A 20534-nucleotide genomic window follows, 5' to 3' on the forward strand; every position below is an offset into this window, starting at 1 on the left:
CGAAAAAACTTAATGATGATGCTTTTCAGCCAGTTTTATTATTACTAAGTGCTTACTAAATGTCAATCATTCTTTTAAGCCCTTTACACGTATTAACTAACTTAATCCATACAGCAACTTTAAGAATAGGCCTTTTGTTACCTTCATTACAGATGAGGCACAGAGAATTGAGTAACTCAACCAAGGTCTTATAACTAGTAAGGAGTAGAGTTGTAATGTGCACTCAGCAGGGCGCCTTTGAACCCTGTGCTCTTAGCCACAGTGCTGTACCTGCCTGTCTTACTATGTTGTCAGTCACTTGTTTAGTTTGTATGCAGCAAATATGAAACAGATAGTTTGGTTGTAATAAATTGTTGGTCTGGATTTCTAGAAACCTGAACTCTGTCTCTGGCTTTGCTATAAGTTAGCCCATTTCAAACTTAAAGAAATGTAATATATATAAGAATCACCTGGGAGGTAGTTAAAATGCAGTTTCCCAGTTTCTACTCCCAGAAATTCTCATTTAGTAGTAAATCTGATATGCTCTTCAGGAAGCTACCTCTTCAATGGGACGCCTATGTAATTCTGATGCAGAGTTTTGTACTTTGAGAAACGTTATACTAGTAATTTGATCAATGGGTATGCCACTTCTCTGAGCCTATTTTGTTCATCTTTGAAAAGATTGGACAAGACTAGAGAATTCCTAAGGTATTTCCTAACTCCAATTCTTTAATCTAGGAGACATTTTAATATAACATATGAATCACGTAAGTTCGTATGTATAGATAGTTGGATAGGTAGATAGAGATAGCTATGTTCATTGTATTAGGCTGTTCTTGCATTGCTATGAAGAAATACCTGAGACTGGGCAATTTGTAAGAAAGAGGTTTAATTGGCTCACAGTTTTACAGGCTGTACAGGAAGCATGGTGCCATCTGTGTCTGGGGAGGCCTCTGGGAGGTTTTACTAATGGCCGAAGGCAAAGCGGGAGCAGGCACTCACTTCACACAGTGAAAGCAGGAGTAAGAGAGATTCGGAGTGGGGTGGGGGGTGTCACACAGCCACACATTTTATTTTATTTTTTATTTTTGGAGACAGAGTCTCACTCTGTTGCCCAGACTGGAGTGCGGTGGTACAGTCTCGGCTCACTGCAACATCCACTTTTCAGGTTCAAGCAATTCTCATGCCTCAGTCTTCCAAGTAGCTGAGACTACAGGCACATGCCACCACACCCAGCTAATTTTTGTATTTTTAGTAGAGACAGGGTTTCGCCATTTTGGCCAGGCTAGTGTTGAACTCCTGAGCTCAGGCAATCCACCTGCCTTGGCCTCCCAAAGTGCTAGGGTTACAGGCATGAGCCACCGTGCCTGGCCATGCCACACACTTTTAAAACACTAGATCACATGAGTACACACTCATTCACTATCATGAAGACAGCACCAAGCCATGAGGGATCCACCCCCATGACCCAGACATCTCCCACCAGGCCCCACCTCCAGCACTGGGGATTGAAATTCAACGTGAGATCTTGGCAGGGACAGATAGACAAACTCTATCAATCGTATATAGATAGATTTGTTATGCATGTAGTATTTTTGCATGGGAGATCAAACGGTGGTCTTCATGTATTACTTTTTTTATTCTTGCCTGTGTATTATACCTATCAGATACTTTAAATATTTCTAAGTGGAATATAGCACATAGCTAAATAAATTTTTGATCTTTTGTGTATTTGGTGTGGGTATTACTGTGGTCAACAGATGATGCCATGAGGTGCTTGGTTTGAGTTTTGGATAAATTAAAGATGGGAAAACTATTAATGTTTTTAAGGGACCTCATCTTCTTAGTATTTTGGATTGTAGCAGGAACTTTGTCTAGATTTTCCCTGATGGTTATTTGCCAGATTAGTGTGGCTGCATGGGGACATCCCAAACTATCTGTGTCCTAGAGGACTTCGACAGCACAACCTTTCCCTTGAAACAGTTTTAGGAAGTCTTGGGCTGTTTAATGAAACAAAACAAAACAAAACAGGAGTTAGTAGCAACTGGGTGTGGATCCTTGTGCTATATCTGGTGGAAGGACGTTGGAGCATTACTCTTGATAGTATTTTGGAATGTCGTGATTGTGGGTGGAACCTCACCGAGGCTTCCCTCAGTGAGTCCAAGGCTGCCAAGAATACTTAAGGGTGGGAGGCCAATGAAGGGATTGAGAGAAAGGTCAATTTCAAGGTTTTTTTTCTTTTTAACCACTAAGTAAGCCTCCTTTAACATCTGGGGTCTTGTGTGAAAACTGCTCATGATCTATAAATAGTGATTCACGGAACCAGGCATGGATCTTCTCTGAGGTCTCTCTCTCTCTCTCTCTCTCTCTCGCTCGCTTGCTCTCACTCTCTCTCTCTAATGGTAAAGTTGGTGGCCACTTATCTTATTGACTAATGTTTACTGAACATTTACTCAATCCACAGCACAAGTGGGGACAGAGAATATGAAGAAGCAGATCCAAAGTCAGGGTGGAGCAGAAAGACTGTGAATATATAATGGTGATGAGAACAAATTATTTTTATTAAGTCTTGTATTTATATAGATATAGTATGTATATATATCTATATACTTCATATTATATATTTTTATCTTATCTTTTCTAAAAACTTACCTCAAACATACCCGACCCACAAAATGAATGAAATGACTTATTATTGTTGATTAATATACAAATAGAGACAGGGTCTCTCCATGTTGCCCAGGCTGGTATTGAACTCCCAGGCTGAAGTGATGCTTCTGCCTCAGCCTCCCAAAGTGCTGGGATTGCAGATGTAAGCCACCACGCCCAGGCTGAAATGACTTTAAAAACTACATTATATCTTCAGACCTAACTGAACAGTACTGACAATAAAACTCTTGAGCCAGACAGCTATGGGTTTTTGCTTAGATATATGGTTTGTAAGGCTGTGTATCCTTGTGCCAGTTATTCAACCTCATCAGCTACTGCATTCCTCATCTATAAGATGAAGATTGGCTGTGCGTGGTGGCTCATGCCTGTAATCCCAGCACTTTGGGAGGCTGAGGTGGGCAGATCACCTGGGAGGTCAGGAGTTCGAGACCAGCCTGGCTAACATGGAGAAACCCCATCTCTACTAAAAATACAAAAACATTAGCCAGGCGAGGTGATGCATGCCTCTAGTCCCAGCTACTTTGGAGGCTATGGCAAAAGAATCGCTTGAACCGGGGCGTTGGAGGTTGCAGTGAGCCGAGATTACACCACTGCACTCCAGTCTGGGTCACACAGAGAGACTCTGTCTCAATTAAAAAAAAAAAAGATGAGGATTGCATGGCATGGTAATTGTGAACATAGGCTCTAGTACTAGACAGCCAGAATATGTAACTGATTAGTCATGTAACGTTTGGCAAATTAATATGTCCACTTTTGCTCACCAGTAAAATGGGCTAATGAGAGGACCCACTTCTTAGAGTATATATTAATATATTAATTAACATATTAAATATATTTAAAGTGCTTAAATTTGTGCCAGGTACATAGATAGTTTTATATACAAGGTCTATTCCTGGGAAAGTGATTTTTCTTTAAGAAATACTTTTAAAAGTTTGGGAAGCTCTGACCTGAATATGGTGTTCTTTTTAATTATTAAAGAAAGTTTGTTCTAATGAAACAATTTGAATAAATTTTGTATTGTGTATTTGCTCTTAATGGAAAGATGAAAGTTTGAAACCAAGATATTTTCTTTTTCTTTCTTTCTTTTTTACACAAATTAATCTTTCTTTTCTTTTTTTCTTTCTTTTACTTTAAATTCTGGGATACATGTGCAGAATGTGCAAGTTTGTTGTTGCATAGGTATACAAGGGCCATGGTGATTTACTGCACTTATCAACCCGTCATCTAGGTTTTAAGCCCCGCATGCATTAGGTATTTGTCCTCATGCTCTCCCTCCCCTTGCCCCCCATCTCCCAATATTTTCTTGATTATAAATAAAAGTGATTTATATTTTCAGGAAGATAATACAGAAGAAGAAAGTTGTTATATTTTACATTCAAGCAGTAATGAAGACAAGACTGAATTTTCAGGAACAATTCATGATATAAATTCATCTTTAATACTTGAAGCACCCAAGGTATTTACTAAATTTATTTCCCATTTCAATGATTTGCTATAAGCTAAACTTTCTATGTAGAAAGAATACAAAAGAAAATAAGACAAAAGCTTGTCCTTACTCTTTGGCTAAATAGATATAAATAAAGACATAAAGAAGACACAAGCTCGTCCCCCTCCTTTGGCTAAATAGGTATACAAGAACTAATACTCCTTTCTTTCTCTCTCTCTTTTTTGAGATGGGATCTCCCTCTGTCACCCAGGCTGGGGTGCACCGGGGGGATCTGGTATCACTGTAACCTCTGCCTCCCAGGGGCAAGTGATCCTCCCACCTTAGCCTTCTGAGCAGCTGGGACCACAGGCATGTGCTACCACATCTAGCTAATTTTTTGTATTTTTGTTAGAGATGGGGTTTCATCATGTTGCCCAGGCTGGTCTTGAACTCCTGAGCTCAAGCAGTCTGCCTGCCCTGGCCTCCCAGAGTGCTGGCATTATAGGCGTGAGCCACTGTGCCTGGTCTCATTACACATGCACGCGTGCACACACACACACATTTTGTTTGTTTGGTTTAGACAGACTCTTACTCTGTTGCCCAGGCTGGAGTACAGTGGTGCAACCTCTGCCTCTCAGGTTCAAGCAATTCTCCTGCCTCAGCCTCCCAAGTAGCTGGAACTACAAGCATGTGCCACCACACCTGGCTAATTTTTGTATTTTTAGTAGAGACAGGGTTTTATCATGTTGGCCAGGCTGGTCTCGAACTCCTGACTTCAGGTAGTCCGCCCACCTCGGCCTCCCAAAGTGCGGAAATAACACGCATGAGCCACCGCACCCGGCCTATTTTTTTAAAACTAAAATATTTCCTCCTGTATCACATTGCCTCTCTAAATGATGCAGGCAAGATGTAAAGCATTTTCAAAGAACAAACGTACACTAATGTATTCCTAAAATTTTGGATGGTAGAACATATTGTTGAAAATAGACCTGCATTTAAAATGCTGTAAAAATGAAACTACACAAAAAAATTCATATTGAATACTTTCTAAAGAAGAGTTATTTTGTCAAACCCTACCTTATACCTTAATTTTAGAAAATGTATTTTGAAACTTTCCTTTTTTATTCTTAAAAGGAATTATACTTATGTTGCTCTTTGCAGTTAGAGTATGGTTTTGCCTTACTTGATAACAACTGTCTGGTGATATTCTTTGTATAATATGTAGACAGTGTCTCAAGATGATGTGTGTTTCTAGAATGTCTATTATATTTTTTAGTGCAGACATTTTAAAAAATTGCATAACCACATGCTGTGTTCAAATACATCCTCTACCCACATTGAAAAAACTAGGTTGCAGTATTTGGTATACTGTATTAATTTTTTTTTTTGAGATGGTGTTTTGCTCTGTTGTCTAGGCTGGAGGGCAGTGGTGTGACCATAGCTTACTGCACCATCAGTCTCCTTAGCTCAGGCAATTCTTTGCCTCAGCCTTCCAAGTGGCTGGCACCACAGGTGCATGCCACCATGCCTAGCTATTTTTTTATGTTTATTTTTAGAGACAGGATCTCACTGTGTTTCCCAGCCTGGTCTTGAACTCTTGTACTCAAGAGATCCTCCTGCCTTGGCCTTCCAAAGTGCTAGGATTACAGGCATGAGCCACCATGCCCAATCCTACTGTATTAATTTAAAAGTTTCACTACAATGATGTTTAGTTGTAAGAAGGCAATAGAAAATAATAGATTTATTCCAGGAATTCAAACTAGGTAGTAATGAGTAGGACTTAAAATAGGAAAGATCTTTGAACTTTTAGAAAGAATTGGGCCTCATTATGCCCAGCACCCAGAGGTTCCCCAGAGATAGGTCATGGTCTCAGCAAATCTATATATTTATCAGGTTTTAGCCAGTAACCCAACACAGTTTCTGCACGTTTAGTTTCCTGGTGTGCACTAGCTGTTATGATTAGTGAAATAAAAATTAATTTAAAAATTACAGTATTCCTTCATATTATTTTCAACACAGATGAAAAATGAGATTTCTGTTTTTTTATATTATAAAAGAGTCATACTCAAAGTAGAGACATACTCCCCTTATCTTTAGTTTATAGAGAATGTTTTCTAAACATTCAGATGGTTATACTTTCTTTTGAGTTATTTAAGCTTGAAAATCCTGACCTTTTAAGTCTTTGCTTTCTTAAATAATAGTTTGAAGTATATACATATCTATGTACTACTTTTTATATTAAGTGAATTGGTTAAATGTTTAATGTAAGAGTTTAACAAAATTCCTATTTCTAGTGGAGAATTTTCAGGTGGCTAATGTATAAGGAACATTTTAGCAAAATGATTCACCTTGTGAAGGGCAGATTTCTGCCTCATAATTTACTGTTTTTCCCTTTTGTGGGTTGAGGATTGTGTGGAGGTGAGCTTGCGTTTCTCCGTGTTTGCTGTGGAGGGTGGTGCATGCTAGCTGTGCATTGGCATATGGGTCATGCCAGCATTTGAATTTTCCGGTTTATCTGTATAGTGCTGCTTCAGGACAGGCGTAACTTCACGTTTTGCATCCTTTATTTACAGGGATTTAGAGATGAACCATATTTTAAGGAAGAACTTGTGGATGAACCGTTTCTAGATCTGGGAAAGTCTTTCCATTCCCAACAAAAAGAGATAGACAACAGCCAGGAGGCCTGGGAGATGCATGAATTTCTGACTCCTGGATTGCAGGAAATGGATGAAGAAAGAGAAATGCTTGTTGATGAAGAATATGAATTCTATCAAGGTCACTCTCAGTCCATGGAGTTGTATCCCTTGTCGCACATTCAAGAGGCCACTCCTGTGCCCTCCATTAAGGAACTTCACTTTGGTACACAGTGGTTGCATGATAATGAACCATCCGAGTCTCAAGAGGCAAGAGCCGTGAGGAGTATCTATTCCCAGGAGGCACAGCAGTATGGCTATTGCACTGAAAACGTGGTAAGGGATTAGAACAGATATTCCGCACCCAGCCTTCTGCTCTCCTCGCCTATCCCTGTCTCTGTCTAACTCACATCACTTCAATTTTGTTTGTTTTTAAATGGGCCTTTCCATAGGTAACACTGTTTACAAGATGTGTCATCCAGTATCTAGCTATAAGTTCGTCTTTTCTGTATTTCGCAGCTTCTTGTGGGGGTCAATAAGCTGCAGTTGCCTTGCTGTTGTGGTAGCATTTTTTTTTTTTTTGCTTTGCTTTTTAATGATGTTTTTCCAATTCCTCATTTCAGAGAAAAGTTCTTTTAACATTTGTGATTTAAAAAAAAATTCCTTAGGGAAACACAGCTGTATATTTTTCACATAGCGTATTTATCAGGCAAAATCAAGGCCAACTTACTACATATTGTTGTTTACATCTTGGTCACCCACATTATTCTCTGTGTTATGTATGATGCTAAAGCTCTGAACTCTAGAAAATTATCTTTACATTTAAGATACTATTTATTTGCAACTTGGCGGGAAAGCACACACACACACACACATACACACACACGTATTTTTTTGAGACAGGGTCTCTCTCTGTCGCAGAGGCTGGAGTGCAGTGGCACAATCATGGCTCATTGTAGCCTTGACCTCCCAGGCTCCATGGATCCTTTCACCTCGGCCTCCTGAGGTGCTGGGATCACAGGCATGCACCACCATGCCTGGCTAGTTTTTTTATTTTTTAGTAGAGATGGAGTTTTGCCTTGTTGCCCAGGCTGGTCTTGAACTCCTGGGTTTAAGCATCTCCCATCTCCCATCTCAGCCTCCCAAAGTGCTAGGATTACAGGCAGGAGTCACTGTGCCCAGTGAAGAGCATTATATTTTAATAGATTTGCCTTTGCTATTATGTCACCAAAAACTATTTTTAATAAAATTATAGTCAAGCATTCACTAATTGGAATCCTTCATTAGGAACTTGAAAAAATTTTTTTGTGTCTTTATTTCCTGCTCCATTAACTTTTAGGCAAATGGAGACAGATTTACTGTATGGGGACGTTTTTAAAAAGACAGCTTAGCAATACATTCAGATGCAGCCTGGTGCTCCCGTCTCTGAGGTTGGCACCTTTCCTGTTGTGATGTGTAATGCGTGCCTTCGTGTGTTCTCTCAGTGGGCAGGTAGTGGATGTTTCTGCCTTTTCCTCCCTTAGAAATTTCCTCACTTTGTCCCTCATGCAAATGATGGTGCATTCCTCTGTTGGGCAAGGTGCTGTGCTAGCTGTATTTATGTGACCCTGGAGGATTCACCGTGATAGAGGGGCCCTGGGCAGTGTACCAAAGAACAGATGTTTTTGGAATATGTGAATGATGCCCAGATGTGAACAGAGGTCAAACGGAATCTGGTGTGTTCCATTGACGTTGGCACTTTCTATATTTGCCAGTCCGTCTCATATCTGTCCGTGCTTAACACCAGTGTACGTATTCAGTTATATGCAGCAAATTGGAACGATTACTAAATATTCATAAAAATTCCCTTGTTGTAACTGTTTCCTTCTATAAAAAGATAATTTTCTATTTACCCAAATAAAAGGCAAACTGAAATACCAGTTTATTTTAATATATAAACTTTGAAGACTATAGATGAAATGGTCAAATGTATATTTATAATATTTATTTATTTATTTATTTTTTAGGAAGGCAGGGTGGCAGTGAGGGTGGGGTGGGGAGGGAACATAATATTTACTTTATAAGTTTAGTGAAACATTCAATTTTAAAACTTGTGAGATGTTAAATTTTTTTTACCTATTCTCATATTTAATCATATACTATTATTCAAGTTTTTCAATGCATATTTAATTTCAGCATCTACGTTTTCACTAGGATCATTTTTTGATCATTTAACATACCTTTCCAAAAATATCATCTTTATTTCTAACTAGATTGTCTGAGATATAGCAATTTTTGAATCTCCCCTGTCACTCAAAATTTTATTCTTATCTCAAGTGTCATTTGCATAACATTAAGTTTTTTAAAAAATCCCTCTCAAGTTTATTTTGATGCTCTTCACAATATAACTGTTACTGGAAAGAGGTCCCAATTCAGACGCCAGCGGAGGGTTCTTGGACCTCGCCCAAGAAAGAATTTGAGTGAATCCATAGAGTAAAGTGAAAGCATTTTATTAGGAAAGTGACGGAATAAAAGAATGGTTACTCCATAAACAGAGTAGCCCTGAGGGCTACTGGTTGCCCATTTTTATGGTTATTTTTTGATTATATGCTAAACAAGGGGTGGATTGTTCATGCCTCCCTTTTAAAACCATGTAGGGTAACTTCCTGACATTGCCATGGCATTTGTAAACTGTCATGGCACTGGTGGGAGTGTGCTAGTGGGGACAACCAGAGGTTACTCTCATTGCTATCTTGGTTTTGGTGCATTTTGGCTGGCTTCTTTACTACAACCTGTTGTATCAGCAAGATCTTTATGACCTGTATCTTGGGCCAACATGCTATCTTATCTTGTGACTTAGAATGCCTTAACCATCTGGGAATGCAGCCCAGCGGGTCTCAGCCTAATTTTACCCAGCGCTATTCAAAATGGAGTTGCTCTTGAGGGACTATGTTAAATTCTCTTCCTAGGTCCACAAGGGGCGTAGTTTCAAAGGCAAGAACTTCCCAGCGCCATCCACATCCATGCTTCCATCCACTTCCCCATCCGGGAGCCTAGAGTTTTTTAACTTTCCCGGGCGGGCTAGGTAACAAACCAGGTGAGCTTCCTTTGTTTAGAAAGCCGGCCACAAGCTCTGAGGGATGAGGCTTTGATTGCGGGCCAGGCAACCAATCCTATATCAGAGTTGAAGATCAATTGCTCCAGAGGAAGTTTGGAAAAGCTCCTCTCACTGGACGAGAACTTGAATGGGGCGGGAGTAACTCCCGGGTTAAAATCCTACCTATTCCCTTTTCTATAGGGACTCCATCTCCGGATCCTCTCCCACGACAGCACGGGAGCTCTCTCTGTCTCTTTCTCTTTCTCTCTCTCTGTCTCTATTTCTCTTTCTCTCTCTCTGCCTAATAAATTGCTTTTCTGCAAAGCTCTTTGGGTCCGATATTTACTTGAATGAGCTCACCTTGCCACCAGGGCCCCTTCCCCATTCTTGGGTGAATGAGGCCCAAGGACCTGGGAAAACATATCCGATCCCGGAACAGTGAGCATCTTGGGACACAGCTGCCGCCCTGCTCCTGTCACCTGGTTCCACTCTGGTTCAAGTGCCTCTGATACACACCACTTACTCTATTGTTTGTTAAAGTGTTAAGAGTCTGGTTTAAAACAGTCAGTGCTTACAATTTGAAAATGCAAATCCTGGTTACGAAACCTGTGTTAAATTTCCCCACTTCCCTCTTTTTATTTCCCATTACTGATTCAGCCATACTTGCTTGTTATTGCCATTTTCTTCCAGAAAAAGAAATTTTCTGTTTATTCAAATAAAAGGCAACCTGAAATATCAGCTTATTTTAATGTATACACTTTTAAGGCTAGAGATGAAACAGTCAAATGTATATTTATAATATTTACTCTGGAAGTTTAAACATTTGTGTTTTAAAACCTGTAAAAATGTTAATTTTTTGCCAATTCTCACATAGGCAGTAAAGGTAACCTCTATAGGCTCCCCAAATTGGCATTGAGTAAGACCGTTTGAGCCCTAGTGTTTCTTGCCTGAAGAGTATTCTGTTTTCTTTAAATTAGCATATGTGCTTTCTTAGGGTATTGGCTCTTTCCCTCTCTTCCACAGCAATGAACACTTACACCCACTGATCAGGATGGGCTTGAATCTTTATTTGCCCCCCTCGTATTGCTGATGGACCCTTGCGATAATTTATCTGATAATATTATCTAATATTGTAAGCTCTAAGAAGATTTTAAAAACACATTCCAATCCCTTACAAATATGTAATTCCCAATACTCTTCTAGAGGGTGCCCTCCCAAAGGGCGAAGGAACATTGTTATTTCTCTCTTGGTTGTGATATCCATTTTGGGCTATAGATGTCGGCTATATTTGTGGAGGGCAAATAGTATCTAACTACTTCAAAGTTTATCTTTCTCTTCCACCCTCATACTTCATTTTAGCTGAAGAGTGAAACCACTAAAGGCTTATAGATTTGGGTTTCAAAAAATTAAAGTAAAATACACACGGCACACAATTTACCATTTTAACCATTTTTATGTATGTAGTTCAGTGACATTAAGTACATGTACATTTTTGTGTTAACATGGCCACCATGTTGTTACAGATCTTCTTATCCCACACTGAAACTCTACTCATTAAACAATAAACTTCTCTTTCTCCTCTCTCCCCATCCCCTGCCAACCAACCACTGTTTTATTTTCTGTCTCCAAGAATTTGACTATACTAAAGTAACTGAAAAAAGTGGAATAGTACATTTGTTCTTTTGTGTCTGGCTATTTCACTTAATATAATGTCTTTAAGATTCTTATATATTGCAGAATGTGTCAGAATTTCCTCTATTTTTTAAAGTTGAGTGGGCCAGGCATGGTAGCTCATGCCTGTAATCCCAGCACTTTGGGAGGCCAAGGTGGGTGAATCACTTGAGGTCAGGAATTTGAGACCAGCCTGGTCAACATGGCGAAACCCCGTCTCTACTAAAAATAGAAAAATTAGCCAGGCGTGGTGGCACATGCCTGTGGTTCTAGCTACTCGGGAGGCTGAGCTAGGAGGATAACTTCAACCTGGGAGGCAGAGGTTGCAGTGAGCTGAGATCGCACCACAGCACTCCAGCCTGGACAACAGAGCAAGACTCCATCTCAAAAAAAAAAAAAAAAAGCTGAATAATAATTCCTTGTAGGTGTATGTCTTGAAGAAAAAACTTCTCCTTTACCCTCTATTTTGTGCCTGGAAGAGTGCAAATTAAACTGACAGAGGGCATTAACAGGAGAATAAAGGTTTATTTATATGCATATGAATGCAACAAAAGCAGCAAGCTCACTAAGTGATTAAAGTTAGAGCTTACATATGTAACTTATTGGGAAAGGGAGGGCAGAAAAAAAGCTATGAGAAGAACAACTGAGTTTAGGAGAGACAAATGGGTTTTTAGGAGAACAAATGGAGATAACGTTTTTATTATGTTGGTAATTTTTTTATGTTGATAATTTTTTAAATGCAGGTGCCACTGATCCTTCTCTTGGCTTATTGCCGTTCCTCAAGAGCGCATTTATGTAGTAGGCTTACTTTCAGTGTTCCTGGGTGTTGACCCACCTCAAGAGGGAATGTTTGATAGCCTCATTTTCTAGAACTTGCTGCTTTTAGTCACATAACGGAAGCTCTGAGAAGGCTTTGTTCTGCAACCATGACATCTAAAATGTCTTTCATTTATAATAATCTTCATACTGAAGCAGGATATTTCCCTTACCCCTTCATGGGATTTGCAACAGGGGTGCCCTGTTTGCTCAACCCACCACTCTCCTCAAAGGAGGGAGCATGTGAGCAAACAAGGTGAAAAGTGGAGTACATGAGTGCTGGAACTAGCTGACCGTTTTGGCGCTGGCAGGGTTAAACTCTACTCACTTGAACCCTTATGGGAGCAGCGTTAACCCTTATGGGAGGGGAGCACTTGGTGAGTGGGTGCAGGAGCCAGGGCAAGCACTTTCAGGCACCAGCAGGAGCAAATTCTGTGCAGGCCCAGTGGCAGCATCTAGGGGAGATACCTGTGACCCTGAAGCCCCAGAGAGCATGTTACAGTGCCCTTTTAGCTCTGCCATCTGCGGATGGCGTGTTAACAGTTCAGTGGGCCCTCTGCCTTTTCACATGAGGTGGCTGTCCTCTGCCAGCAAGGGCAAAGGTCCAGTGTGACAGCCTTTTGTATTCACACTTGTGGCTCCTGAGCTCTTGTCTGGTATCCAGGAAAAATGAGGCTGCACGAACAAATTGAAGGATGGTAAATTCAGGGATTTTATTGACAATAAAGTAGCTCTCAGTGGGAAGGGGAGCTGCAAAGGGGATGGGGAGGTGGGTAGGTAATCTTCCCCAGAAGTCCAGCTGTCTCCAGCTGGATTCTTTTCTGAAGTTACACCATAAGGCTGTTCCTCTAAAGTCAAGCCACTTCTTTCTGATGTCCACCTGTAGTCCCTGACATCCAGCTGCTTCTCCTCTCTGCTGGCTGAGTCTAGGGTCTTTATAGGCACAGGATGGGTCATGGTGAGGCCATGGGTCATTTAGGAAAAGGTAACATTTGAGCTGGAAAACAGGTATAGAAGTTTTCACTTTAGGCCATGGTTTTAGGCTTGAGGGTGGGGTTTTGTCAGGGACCCACCCTTAAATTTCTCTGCCTTCTGTCACTATCAATACCAACTCTGAGGTTCCTATAGGTCTGCACCATATATACTATATTTTGTTTTTCCATTCATCTGTTGAAGGATATTTAGGTTGTTTATACCTTGGACCATTGTGAATAATGCTGTTATGAACATTGGTATATAAATAGCTGTTGAAATCCCTGCTTTCAGTTCTTTTTAGTATATACTCAGCAATAAAATTAATGGATCATATGCTAATTCTATATTTAGTTTTTGGGGAACTATACTGTTTTCTACAGCAAACAGCTGCACCAGTTTATATTTCCATTAGCAAAGCACAAGGTTTCAAATTTCTCCACAGTCTCTCCAACACTTGTTTGTTGGCTTTTTGTTTGTTTCTTAGGAGTATAAAGTGCTATCTTGGGTTTTGGTTTGCATTACCCTAACAATTAGTGATATTGAGCATCCTTTCATGTGCTTGTTTGGCCATCTTTATGTATTCTTTGGAGAAATATCTGTTCAAGTCCTTTGTCCATTTTTTTTAAAGATCTGGGTTTTTTTTTTTTTTTTTTTTTGCCTGAGGGTTATTTACCTAAGACTAATTCTATGTTCTTATTTTCTTCTCTTTTTAGAAAAAAAAAAATCTTCTCTATTTAAAAAAGAAAAGAAATTCATGTTTATTTAATTTTTAATTTTTATATTGTTTTGAGGCTGAGTTTCACTCCTGTTGTCCAGTCTGCAGTTCAATGGCGTGATCTCAGCTCACTGCAACCTCCGCCTCCAGGGTTCAAGCAATTCTACTGCCTCAGCCTCCTGAGTAGCTGGGATTACAGGGATGCGCCACCACGCCCAACTAATTTTTTTGTATTTTTACTAGAGATGGAGTTTCTCCATTTGGTTAGGCTAGTCTTGAACTCCCGACCTCAGGTGTTCCACCCACCTTGGCCTCCCAAAGTGCTGAGATCACAGGCATGAGCCACTGCACCCAGCCAGAAATTCATGTTTATAAAGATCTCACCTATCATACCCAATGTATTGAAATCCCAGATTTGGGTATCAATTCTCTTCTTCATTTACTATTAACAGAATTTAATAGTAAATTCTGTTTTTATTTACTATTTAAAATAGTAAATAAAAAGTCCTTTTTAAATGGACTTTTTACCATTTAAAAAGTCCAAATGGCCAAAAATTACTATAACTTTCTTTTTCTTAAGTGCTCAGTTCCTTCCATCTCCTCCTTACTCTTTTCTGTAAGAAGTTCTTGCTTATTTTATTCTAGGCAACTATGTAGTCAGATTCCCTTTCTTATCCCTGTTTAATATTTGCGTCAAATTCTATGTTCCTTAGGCTCCATTAGGTATCTGATATAGTTACATACTTACCTGAGGTGAATAAAAATCACCTGGTGGCCAGCAAGCAGACCATCTGGAGGCAAAACTCCTTATCTGAGGAATTTAGAGGTGTAATGAGGAGAGCAAAGATCACCTGGTGGTCATCAAGCAGGCCATCCAGAGCAAAACTCTTTATCTGAGGAATTTAGAAGCAATCAGACTTCCCTGTTATCTAAAGCCAGCATCGGGTTACCAGGCTGCTTTCCCAAAATTTATAAGTAGCTAGAATTTCTATATAGCTCCTGAACGCATGTGTATCGAAACTCATTGTGCAGCCTTTGCTGACATCAAGGCACCAACACGTCTACAAATGTAATCATCTATCATGACCTACAAAAATAATATGGTCTAAATTACCCTTAAGCTCCTGCTTTAAGGTCTATAAATACCCCTAAGGAAAATCCACCAAGGCCCACTCAGTCCTCTCTTGCTGAACCACCTTGCTACAGTGTTATTTCTGTCTAATAAAACTTTACTTTTCAAACCTGTACTGTGGTCAGTAAATTCTCTTTACTACCTGCGTGCCAATCACTTTCTGTTGCTGGGGCTCTGCCACCTTGCCCAGCATTACCAAATTAGTAATCTACTTTGGAAAGCTGGAAGCATTTTGCATACCAGCTTATGAAAGATCCTTCTCTTACCATTGATGTCTGACCACTTTACAGAAAAAGTAGACCATTGTGAAAGGTAAAATTCACATTTTGTTTTGAACAACCAAAATTCCAACAGTAAAGAATAACGTAGTGTTATGTACCTTAAATGAATTATGGTATATCCCTACGGTGGTGATAAAATAGTCATTTAAATTTATACTTATAAAATTTTTTTATTATTTATTTATTTACTGAGACAGGGTCTCTCTGTTGACCAGGCTAGGATGTCATGATTATGGCTCACTGCAGCCTTACTCTCCCAGGCTCAGGCTATTTTCCCTTCTCAGCCTCCTAAGTAGCTGGGATTACAGACATGCCCCACCATGCCTGGCTAATTTTTGTATTTTTAGTAGAGACAGGGTTTTGCCATGTTGGCTGGGGTGGTCTCAAATACCTGTTCAAGTGACCCACCTGCCTCGGCTTCCCAAAGTGTTGGGATTACAGGTGTGAACCACCATGCCTGACCTCTTGGGCCTGTTTCATAAAGACACTACTAATCCCATTCACCAGGGCTCTGCCCTCATAACTCTATCACCCCACAAAAGTCCCCACCTCCAAATACCTTCACCTTGGGGGTTAGGATTTTAACATATGAATTTGTGGGGTCAGGAGGAACATAAACATTTTAGCATTCGGAAAGATTATGACTTTGGAAAACCATAAAAGACCTGTATATAAAAGCAAGATGGGAGGAAAATGCAGTTAACTTATCGACAGCACTTACCTGTAGGTTTTAGGTTTGGGTAACTATGTAGTCACCAGGCAGATAAGAGTGCTAACAAATGCTTAGAGCTATGAAAATTCATCACGTCTTTTGGAGTCAGCAGGGAAGCTGTTTATTTGTAGATACCAGAAAATACAATCAGGAGGCTGTGTGTATCAGCAATTGACGTTGCTTGACTTGATAGACCTTTTAGTCCTCTACCTTGGTAAATGTTTATTTAAATTCACTTATTAATGTTTATAAAACAGTTTTTTTGGTTAAAAATCTAGGGCTTAGAATAAACAGATTTTACTAACCTATACTTCTGCAGATATTGTTACCAGCATTTGTTACTGCTCACCACAGTATAAACCGTGACTTGAGAATGCCTGTTTGCAGTGCCAGTTTTTTCAATATCGTTATTATTTGGGTTGAACAACTGTGCTGTATTACATTTTTTTCACAAAGTACTAATGCATTTCTATTTTTCTTCCTCTCAAGATGAAAGAAAATTTTGTCATGGAGTCCCTACCATCTGTACCATCAACTGAAGGAAACAGTCAGCAAGGCAGATTTGATGACCTGGAAAATTTTAATTCATTAGCAAAAAGTAGTCTGGATTTAGGTTTGTGGCTTTTGTTTCTCATAAACACAAATTATATTATTTTGCAATTTCTCAGTTTTATGTTTGTATACATGAATTTCATTGTCTTGTTTTTATTCACTGCGATGTTTTGAATTTACATCTGCTTATTAATTAATCTGCTTCAGAATACCTGAAAGAATAAACATGCCTCAGATTCCAACTTAGAGTTTTCAGATTCTGTTTTCTGAGACGGCCACATTTTCTCTGCCTCATGTTGCATTTTATTGGCAGTATGGATTGAAACTCAGACTGGTACCTTACGTCAAATCTGAAATAAGTCTCTACTAACATATATTAAAATCTCTGATGCTCTTGAGTAATATTGTTAGCTCATTTAATGGGACTGTTAAATATTAATAAAGAGAGGCATATTTTAAACATTTATGAAACATTTTTATAGCCATATATTACAGTCAATATTAGTACATTAATAACTTAGTTTCCATAAAAGAATTCTAAAGTATAGTGCCTCTCCCTGCCTCCCCCAATATCGATTCTTATATATGTTCTAAAACTTGACTTTAAAAAAGAATTTTTCTTCATCTAACACTGAAATAGCGAATGTCATTATAAAATTGACATCCCTAGGGAGATTGTTAAATGCTTTCATAGCACTGGGATTTATAGAGTCATTGTTGAGGATTTATGCTGTCCTTCACTTGTTATGACTGCTTATAAGTCTTTCTCTGTGTTGTATGGTAATATGTTGTAAGGGGAGAGAGGGCTATAAAAAGTGATGTAACAGTTTTATGTGAGATTAGGATTCTGTTAAGTAAATTCTGAAAAATGAAATACTTAAGGCTAAAAATTGAAGGCATCTCTGAGATGCTAACATACAGTTTCCTGTAGGTCAAAACAGCACGGAAAAAAGAAAGAATATAGATACTTAATTTTAAATATCTAAGATTAGATGAATCTACCCAAGTTTTCAAGATCATGATTAGGAGAAAAATGGGACTTCCCACCCTGCCCCCACCAAAGTAAAGTTCTCCAGGTATATAGCTTTCTAAAATTCACCACATTTCTTGTAGTTCTCTATTAAATAGTTGGATAAGATTTATAGCACAAATGTTGAGTAAATGAATAAATAGACAGTATCTGTTTCAGTACTATCAATACCTTAGCAAACTATCACTACTATAGCAGACTATGACATCCTTTTGGACCAGATGAGTCTTTTGGTTGGTGTGGGTACCTGTGCATTGTAGGATGATTAGCAGCGTCCCCGTCCTGTAACCCTAGATGCCAGTGACACACCCTCTCCCAGTCATGATGAAAATCAAAATGTCTCCAGATATTGCCAAATGTCCCCTTGTTTATACTGTATAAACCATTGGTTTATAGTGTCAAGATCAAAAGAAACAGACTAGCTGTCTGGCCTGGTGTTTGGGTGGAGGAGCAGTGGAATAAGAGGCAATCACCTCTGTGGGAGGTGATCGTATCATGAGGGCAGATCTCCCCGCTCTGTTCTCACGATAGTGAGTGAATTCTCAAGAGATCTGATGGTTTAAGTGTGTGGCACTTCCTGCTTTGCACATGCTTGCTCTCTCTCCTGCTGCCATGTGGAGACATGCATGCTTCCCCTTCACCCTTCTGCCATGATTGTGTAAGTTTCCTGAGGCCTTTCTAGCCATGCTTTTTCTGTACAGCCTGTGGAACTGTGAGTCAATTAAACCTGTTTTCTTTATAAATTACCCAGTCTCCGGTACTTCTTTATAGCAGTGTGAGAATGGATTAATAGAACTTTCATTTATCCTGGAGCATCTATTTTTTTTTTAATTCTCTGTTTTTCTAACCTCTGTACCTTTGTTATGACCATTACCTGACAACTGCAGAGACCCTAAAGGACTCAGTCTTTATCATGGGCTCCTGGGTTTCTCGGTGCACTTGGTGGACAGCTCTGTAAAGTGTAACTGTGTGAAGCGCTGTGACAGGTGAGAAATGTGTGTCTGTGCACCGACAGAATCCATGGAGGAGGCAGTGGGGCCGAGGGCACAGGTAGCCTTTGTGTGGAGCAATTCATGAAGTTTTAAACTGCACCAACTTGTGCAACAGAGTGGTGTGGTTTAACAGGCTGCTTTTTAGTGTAGCTGGATGGGACATAACTCTGTAAATAGAACCAGTTCTGTTCTGAAAACTCTGGTTTTAGGCCATTCCTGCCTGAGTGCCAGTCCTGCCCCAATCCTGCCTCCTTCCTTAGTGGGGAGGAGGTAGACATCGGCAAATCTTGAACTGTGGAGCAGTGCTTTGATTGTTGTGTGGGAATGGAGGCCCTAGTGCATGGGAGCAAAGGGGCATACGGGGATGAGGGAAAGTTAACTGAGACTTACTTTAACTGACCGTGACAGTATTTTCTCCTCATATCTACGACATTGCCAACTGATTCGACCCTGATTCCAAAGTTTCTAGATGAAATAAAAAGCAGAAGTGATAGTGAGTTTACTAGAAAATTTGTTTAAGATGAATACATGGAAAGAGTTTTGGTAATGATTATAGGAAAAGTTTTAGGCTGGGTATGGTGGCTCATACCTGTAATTCTAGCACTTTGGGAGGCCAAGGCAGGGGGATCACTTGAGCCCTGGAGTTTGAGACCAGCCTGGGCAACATAGGGAGACCCCATCTCTATTTTTTAAAGTTTTAAGAGTATCTATATTGCTTAGTCAGAGGTCATTTATGATTTTCTACTAAGGCAAGTACCCCAAATGTACTATGAACTTTAAGGTACACAGTTCATCATATTCTTATAAACATGATAAGAACAATTGGCTGAGAACAATTCATCATATTCTTATAAACATGGTAAGAACAATTGGCTGAGAATTTATAATGAATTACTGTGGTACATCCTATGAGTGATTAGTGGGTTTATGCCAGCATAGGTACAGGTCTCTAACATAGGCCATAGGACTCTATGCACAGGTTGTCTTGGTGATTCTTTTTCTCAGGAAATGGGATAATGGCACAGATGGCATGTTGGATAAATTCCCACATTCCAGGAAATTGGGAGGGATTGTCAGTATGTTGGATGACAGAGCTAAGATCCAAAGTGACCCTGATGATGTAGAATGAAGCCTCCATCAAATAAGATAAAATATTAAAAAAGAAGAAGAAAAGTTTGAAGCTGTGCTGTTTGGACCCATAACCTAACTGCCCACTTCTCTGATGGGAGAGGCGTTGTTGGTAATTTGTTTTCTATCATTGCAGAGTTCTTCGTTGTGGTGAGAAGAACAAATAAGGCTCACAGGACTTAGAGTTTTAGAATTTTTCATTTTTTTTGAAGCCCAACTACTTATGGGTCCCATTCTTTTGCTTGGTATATAGCTAAGCAATAGTGCTTTTTGTAGTGGCAAATCAAAATATTGGTAAAATTCCATCTTTTTCAAATCAAGCCTCCTCCTCATGCTGTTCCTTCTACCTAGAATGGTATTGCAGATTTTTATGGGACTGATTCCCTATCACCATCCAGGTTTTTGACTATCATCAATTTTTTTCCCTCCCCTCCCTCTCTCCTCCCCTCCCCTCCCCTCTCCCCTCCTCCCTCCCTCCCTCCTTCCCTCCTTCCCTCCTTCCTTTTTTCCTTCCTTCCTTCCTTCCTTCCTTCCCTTCCTCCCTCCCTCCCTCCCTCCTTCCTTCCCTTCTTCCCTCCTTCCTTCCTTCCCTCCCTCCCTCCCTCCCTCCCTCCCTTCCTTCCTTCCTTCCTTCCTTCCTTCTTTCAGAGTCTCACTCTGTAACCTAGGCTGGAGTGCAGTGGCATGATCTTGGCACACTGCAATCTCCACCTCTCAGGTTCAAGCAATTCTCCTGCTTCAGCCCC

General features: G+C 39.8%; 1 protein-coding gene across 10 annotated transcripts in view; it reads left to right on the plus strand.

The window, feature by feature from the left end:
- Positions 1-20534, plus strand: part of PATJ (PATJ crumbs cell polarity complex component) — a 399000-nt gene that overhangs the window by 103769 nt on the left and 274697 nt on the right. For all 10 annotated transcript variants that reach the window (XM_064372414.1, XM_064372417.1, XM_064372415.1 and 7 more), the window contains exons 19-21: positions 3986-4105; positions 6649-7044; positions 16576-16699. In XM_064372414.1, coding sequence (XP_064228484.1) covers positions 3986-4105; positions 6649-7044; positions 16576-16699 — 640 coding nt within the window. The remainder of the gene's footprint in view (positions 1-3985; positions 4106-6648; positions 7045-16575; positions 16700-20534) is intronic.

This window comes from Aotus nancymaae, unplaced genomic scaffold (assembly GCF_030222135.1).
Source record: "Aotus nancymaae isolate 86718 unplaced genomic scaffold, 86718_ANA_hifiasm-v0.15.2.pri h1tg000007l, whole genome shotgun sequence".
Lineage (NCBI taxonomy): Eukaryota > Metazoa > Chordata > Mammalia > Primates > Aotidae > Aotus > Aotus nancymaae.